The sequence below is a fragment of the Pangasianodon hypophthalmus genome, chromosome 28 (genome assembly GCF_027358585.1).
Source record: "Pangasianodon hypophthalmus isolate fPanHyp1 chromosome 28, fPanHyp1.pri, whole genome shotgun sequence".
NCBI lineage: Eukaryota > Metazoa > Chordata > Actinopteri > Siluriformes > Pangasiidae > Pangasianodon > Pangasianodon hypophthalmus.
In genome coordinates, this window is record NC_069737.1 from 2,921,836 (window position 1) to 2,928,548 (window position 6,713).

Here is a 6,713-nt window from a genome sequence, read left to right on the forward strand (position 1 = left end):
ATTAATTCTTATTTTCTCAGCATCAGATACAGTTGTACCTTAAATATCCCAAAATGCAGCTCAGTTGCACTTAGATGTTAGATTGGATTTATTTTTCTCTCAGAAACTATTGGTACACAGAATATATTAAAATACATACATAAAAAATAAATAAAAAACAAGAATATTTTAAAATTTGGCAGGAAATGGGCCAATGAGAGTATCGTCATAAAATACGGTGAGGAAGATGGTGAAGAAGGTGTGGTTCTTCCCCAAACTGTTGAAAAGATCATTTCAGAATTTGTCATGATCCCAAAAACGATCCTAAGATTCAGAATTGCAGTTTATTTCACTTCTGTGGTTGTCAAGTTTCAAGACTGTTAAACGACTACAACAGTGATCTGTTTGATCTGAAGATCTGAATCTGAGCTCCTGAACTTCACCAAACCTCAGTGGAACTACATGTGGACCACATTGTGATGTGATGAATCCAAACTTCCAACAAATCCACTATATGTGGACACCTGACCATCACACCCATATGTGGTTCTTCTCCAGACTGTTGCCAAAAAGTCTGAAGCACACAATTGTACAGAATGTCTCTGTATGCTGTAGCATTACATTTTGCCTTCACTGGGAAATTTAAGAGACTCGAACCTGTTCCAGCATGACAATGCCCCTGTGCACAAAGCGAGCTCCATGAAGACATGGTGTGTGAAGGTTGGAGTGGAAGAACTCGAGTGTCCTGCACAGAGCCCTGACCTCAACCCCACTGAACACCTTTGGGATGAACTGGAACACCGACTGAACCCCAGACCTCCTCGACATCCCAATATCAGCGCTTGACCTCACTAATGCTCTTGTAGCTGAATGAACACAAATCCCCACAGCCACGCTCCAACTTCTAGTGGAAAGACTTCGCAGAAGAGTGGAGCTTATTATAACCGCAAACACAGGAGGGAATAAATCTGGAATGAGATGTTCAACAAGGACAAGTGGCTGTTATGGGCAGGTGTCCACATACTTTTGGCTGTATAGTGTAGGTCCTGAATATAAAGAAGATCCCACAAACCCGCAGGTAAAATATAATGATGGTGGATTGATTATTGCATCAATGCTTTATGGATGTAAAGCATAGTAGCTGGTGGTTCAGGAGGTCTTGTACGGATCGAAGGTTAATAGAGCATTTAATTTTGCTAAACACTGGGATATTTCAGTCGTAAACCTGGTTGCATCTGCCAAGAGGTTACGACTCGGCTGTAAACATCCAAGGGTCGAAGATGTCTTCAAGATTGTTAGGGTTTACAGAATGATGCTTAGTCTTGTACGTATTTAATTGTGGGGATTAAAAAATAAATTTGTGTTTTTCGAAAATAAAAATGCACGTTTTTTTAATGTGTTTAAATTAAATTATACAGAATTCAAACATATTTAAATATCACTCAAATCATGTTACTGATTTTTTTTTTTTGTATATTTGAATGGAAGTGGCAATAATTCTAATTTAATGTCTATATCTAGTGAGCATATATAATTTTGTTCCAATTTTATTTTTGTTTTTATTTCATATATTTTAACGCTTTTATCATGAAAACTTACGATGCATTCATTTACCTCAGCTTCCCTATTCACTAGCCTTCAACTAGCTTGGATCTCAAATTGTCCTGTTCTGGAAATCTAGTGCACTCCGTAGGGTGTGTACGCCTATCACTTTACACTCTAAGTAGGGTGCCTACGGAGTGAACATGGCGCTGTTTGGGCACGCCCACTGCTTGGCTGTTGAGCTAGTCAGCTTTAGCTAGCTACAATTCTTCGGTTAGGATTTCGAGCTAGGGTAGATGTAGATATTACTAAAATATTATAACTCGTAAATCGTAAATTAGTGTACAGACTGGCTCGAGGGGATGTTGTGATATTTTTCAAGAGGATGTCATTGATTTAAAATGTTAAATATTTATTTTATCGTTAGCTAGCTAGCTCGTTTAGCTAATGAACCGGTTAGTCCTATGAGCTGACGAGCTCGTGTTGTTTTATAGATAATTATTGTTATCATCTATTTATCTTTGTTTTTGACGAAAAAATGGTTTATTGACAGTTTTTCTAGCAAACTATATACTCTTTCTGGCTAATACTGCGTTTTTATTAGTCAGTGTTTGCTATAGCAGAACCATACACAATATCTAATATTTAATATATAACATAAATATATAATAAGTATATAATAATAATAAGCATTAATTAGTGTTAGTGGAGGTGATTTAGTTTGTTTTTCTCATCATCATGGCTGCAGAACTTCAAGCCAAATACACCAAACTGGCTCAAGAGTACTCAAAGGTAAATAATAATAATAATAATAATAATAATAATAATAATAACATTGTTATTATTAAAGCTCCATCATTATGTAGTGGTCTAATGGTTTGACATCTTGATACCAAAAGTGAGAATATTTATAAAAAATCCTTTAATATATATTACATTTTTAATGTTTGAAATGTAAAATTTTTACTTAGTTACACGTATGTCAATTTTATGTTAGAAATCATCCTTAAATCCATTTATTATTTTTTTTTTCTTTAAATCATATAATCTTTTAATCGTAAGGATCCTGCACACCTTTTGAAGAGTTTAAATTTAAATGCCCTCATTTCCTCCATTTATTTTTTGGAAAAGAAAACAGTGTAATACAAAAAATAAATAAATAAAATAAGTAAGTAAATAAATATTTTTAAAAAGGTTTTATTTTTTGCACCAATTCAGCCTCCATACATAATCAAGGTTCTTGTCTTGTTTGTTTGTTTGTTTTTTAATTAGTTATTTGTTTTTTTATAACTTTCCAACTTTTATTTAATTAATAAAAAGGTTATATATACAATCCTTTAGTCATTAAGTATAATTGTTTAAAAAAAAAAGAAGCATGAACAAGGATGGATATAGAAATTATTATTATTTTTTAACATTACAGACTTTAAGTATAATCAAAAATTTTAAATATGTGACCATTTTTTCTGGAAAATATTATTTTTGTGACTAAAGTCAGAGCTAAGACTTTTTGTTTTTAATTTGTTTTTATTTATTTATTTATTTATTTATTTATTTTTCTGCATTAATGTAACCTGACTCGGACGTGTCCTCATTCACTTATTCCCTTTTTTGTGATAACTTTTTAAAAAATAACAAAAATAACACAAACATAAGGTTTAGGTTTAAAAAGAAAAAAATCTGGAAAATGTTCTGACTTAAGACTGAAGATTTAAGGTTTTGAGGATTTTTGTTTTAGCATGCAAAAAGCCAAAAAAAAAATAATAATAATAATAATTTGACTTGTCCTGTGTTTAGTCATGAATTAAAGCTCAAAAATATCATCTTTCAGCTTGTGTTTTTAATTTTCCCGAGTGTCGTCTCTGTCCTGTGCAGTTAATAGATAAACCCGAGCGGCCCATCATGTGGCAGAAATGTTTAGTCTGCAGATTTCCTTCTGGTTGTTGTTGCACTGACTGACTTCTGCTTCCTTCCTGTACGTGTATCGTAGCAGGATTTGGCTTTTCTCATCGTCAGATTTTAATCTGTCAGCTTTTTTTTTTTTTTTTTTTTTTCAAACAGCTCAGAGCACAGAATCAGGTCCTGAAGAAGGCAGTGGTGGACGAGCAAGCCAGTTCCAACTCCCTGAAGGTATTTAGTTGCAGAGAAAGTGTGTGTTAATGATTAAGCATTCATTTATCCTACATCATGTGCATTCCTGTGCATTAAACACATTTACACATTTGTTTGGAAATTTAACAGAGTTGAACAGTGACGGATTTGAGCGCGATACGTTTATATTGCTCGCAGAGATCTTTAACCTCTAGCACGCTTTGGAAGAACAAACACAAATTTGTCACGACGTGACTTTTACCTTTACGCATTTTAACATCGCAGTACGCTTCTGCGTGTTATTGCTCAAAAATACGCAAAAAGAAAAAAAAGCAGATGTGAATCAGAACTAGTCGTGTAGGTTTTCTCGAACTCTCCTATATGAACTGACCTCCTGGAAGCCCCGCCCCCTTCCCACCGTCTCGCATCTCGCATCTCATTTTGCTTGAATGACGCGCTCTCGCTTTCTGCCAGGGTAAATGGAGAATGTTTCGAGTCCATTAATGTGAAATAAAATCTTTCAATGCATGTATGTTTTAATCAATAAGAAAGATACGCATACAATCCTTTAGTCATTAAGTACAATTGTTTTTTAAAAAAAATAAAATAAAAAAGAACATGAACAAGGATGGATGTAGAAATTATTGTTATTTTTTAACATTCCAGACTTTAAGTATAATCAAAAATTTTAAACATATGACTATTTTTGTGACTAAAGTCAGAGCTAAGAATTTTTGGTTTTAATTTGTTGTTGTTTTTTATTTATTTATTTTTCTGCATTAATGTCACCTGACTCAGACGTGTCCCCATTCAATTATTCCCCCTTTTTTGTGATAACTTTTTAAAAAATAACAAAAATAACACACGTTCTGCCAGGGTAAATGGAGAATGTTTTGAGTTCATTAATGTGAAATAAAATCTTTCAACGCGTGTGCGTTTGACTCGGCGAACATTAGACACGTCTATAACTAACATCAGTATCTATTAGGAATGCCGTTGTTGCTCTGTAGAGTTAGGAGGTTTGCATACATGCGTTGCCTCTTTCCGCTTTCAACACTAAACCGCTGCTTTTCTGAAATCGTGCAACGTTCACTACATAGTTTCTCAAGTCTCACAGCACACTGGGATAACTTACATTTACATTTATATTTATATTTACGTTTATGGCATTTGGCAGATGCCCTTATCCAGAGCGACTTACAATAGTGCTTTGAAGTCTATCAAAAATACATTCTGATATTGGCTCGCTAGGTTACAAACTAGGAATACCATCAGTCCAGAGGTATTCAACAATACAACAATACAACAATTCAACAATACAACAATTCTGTCTGGCGAGAATCTAGATCCAACCGAGTCAAGTAGATAATTCACAAAGTCAGAAACCTACCTTACCAGTAGAGAATAAATTCAAGATAGAACAACTTAAAGCACATTGTCCAAACATAACTTCCTGTCCAAACATTGTAGCCTGGTAGCTCCGGAGTTGCGCTACATCCTATCGTGGCGAGTGGGAGGAGTATGCTCTCTCTCCCCCCGCCCATCAGTCACAGCGACACTAGCCAATCATATGAGCTCATGTATGCGGAAGAGGGCAGATAGCGCTTTCCTCGAAGCCTGACTTTTCATGTGTCTCAACATGTTAGTCTTCTCCCTCCCGGGTTGGTAGCTGTCATTCAATAGTGAATCGTAGTCTAGTCATTTTGGCTCTTATATTTTATGATGCGATAAAACCTGCCTGTCATGCATTAACTGCGCATTCAGGATTTAATCATCAACGTGATGAGTTTTATGAAGCTTAGGGCGACTCGAAGCATATTTTCCTTTAACCGTGTAACTCCTCTAACCCTTTTTTTTTTAAACAATTTTTTTAAACGGTGTTTTTGGTTGCAGGAGGAGGTGAAGCAGCGTGAGCAGAGCCTGCGTAAAGCCGAGCAGGAGATGGACAGCCTGAGCTTCAGGAACCAGCAGCTGGCCAAACGAGTGGAGCTGCTGCAGGAGGAGCTGCAGGTCACCGAGGCCAGGAGTAAAAAGGGCAAGGTATACCACGGCTATTACAAATCATCATTTCTGATTGACTGACAGCTGTATTTTTGTATCAAGGTGCTTATGATGTACCAAAATAAATATGCTCACAGCTCTTGATCATAAATAACAGTTTAAGCTAGTCGTATATTTATAGCCTTTCACCGTCACTGTCATTATTTTAATTCCCTGATGCCGTCTGTAACAGTGCATGAGCATGTTTTGATTAAACGTGACAACCGTCATATTGTTGGGATTGAAAGTTAGCTAAATAAAATGAGTTAAAAATAAGCAAACCATAACCAAACAAAGCCTCTGTTTATTAAACACCGAGTATATAAGTGAGATAACGCTCGCGGAAGAGTCCTAATATCAGAACAAAACAGAACGCCAGAAGACTTGGCCTTCAGCTCTTCCTGTAATTTCCTGATATCACAGCGGTGTTTTCTCCTTCTTATGACACATGCGCTGAATTTCTAATACATCTCTGTATTACTAATGCATTTCCAACACACTCCTTTCAACTGGTAAATGTACCAAGAAGCAGGAGTGACACAGGCAATAAACTTCACTCATTAGCTGTTAAGGTTAATTAGAAATGACATTTGTTTTTCTAGATATCTTTTTTTTTTTTAGATCTTTGATTGAATTTCTGTTGTTTTATCAGAGTAAAGGAGATTCGCCGTCCCAGCCCAGCTACCAGACGCAGAGTGTGTTTGACGAAGACCTGCAGAAGAAGATTCAGGAGAACGAAAGGCTTCACATCCAGGTGAAAAAAATAATGTTTCACTCTACAGAGTGTCCGAAAAACCAGGAACCAATGGGAACGTGTTGAGCAAATATGCTGCACATTGAGCAAAAATCGCAAAAACACGATAGAGCCGTTGAGAAAACGTGTGTAGAGCGAAAGGGTGAACACGTAGGACACACGTTGTAAATAATAAACACAAAATTAAGTATGTGTAGCTTTATTCTCACTGGTTCCTGACATTTTTGTATATCCAGTGGTTGCTATGGTGACATAAACGATTTAAAGAAAGCTGACGGAAGAGTGAAAGTAAAGCCGCACAGTTTCA

General features: G+C 35.8%; 1 protein-coding gene across 1 annotated transcript in view; it reads left to right on the forward strand.

Annotated features, from left to right (window-relative positions):
* Positions 1–1,564: 1,564 nt before the first annotated feature.
* The window catches only part of ppp1r21 (protein phosphatase 1, regulatory subunit 21), a 16,981-nt gene continuing 11,832 nt past the window's right edge, over positions 1,565–6,713 (forward strand). The window contains exons 1-4 of the mRNA XM_034301379.2: positions 1,565–2,313; positions 3,583–3,651; positions 5,506–5,652; positions 6,305–6,406. Coding sequence (XP_034157270.2) covers positions 2,260–2,313; positions 3,583–3,651; positions 5,506–5,652; positions 6,305–6,406 — 372 coding nt within the window. The 5' untranslated portion in view covers positions 1,565–2,259. The remainder of the gene's footprint in view (positions 2,314–3,582; positions 3,652–5,505; positions 5,653–6,304; positions 6,407–6,713) is intronic.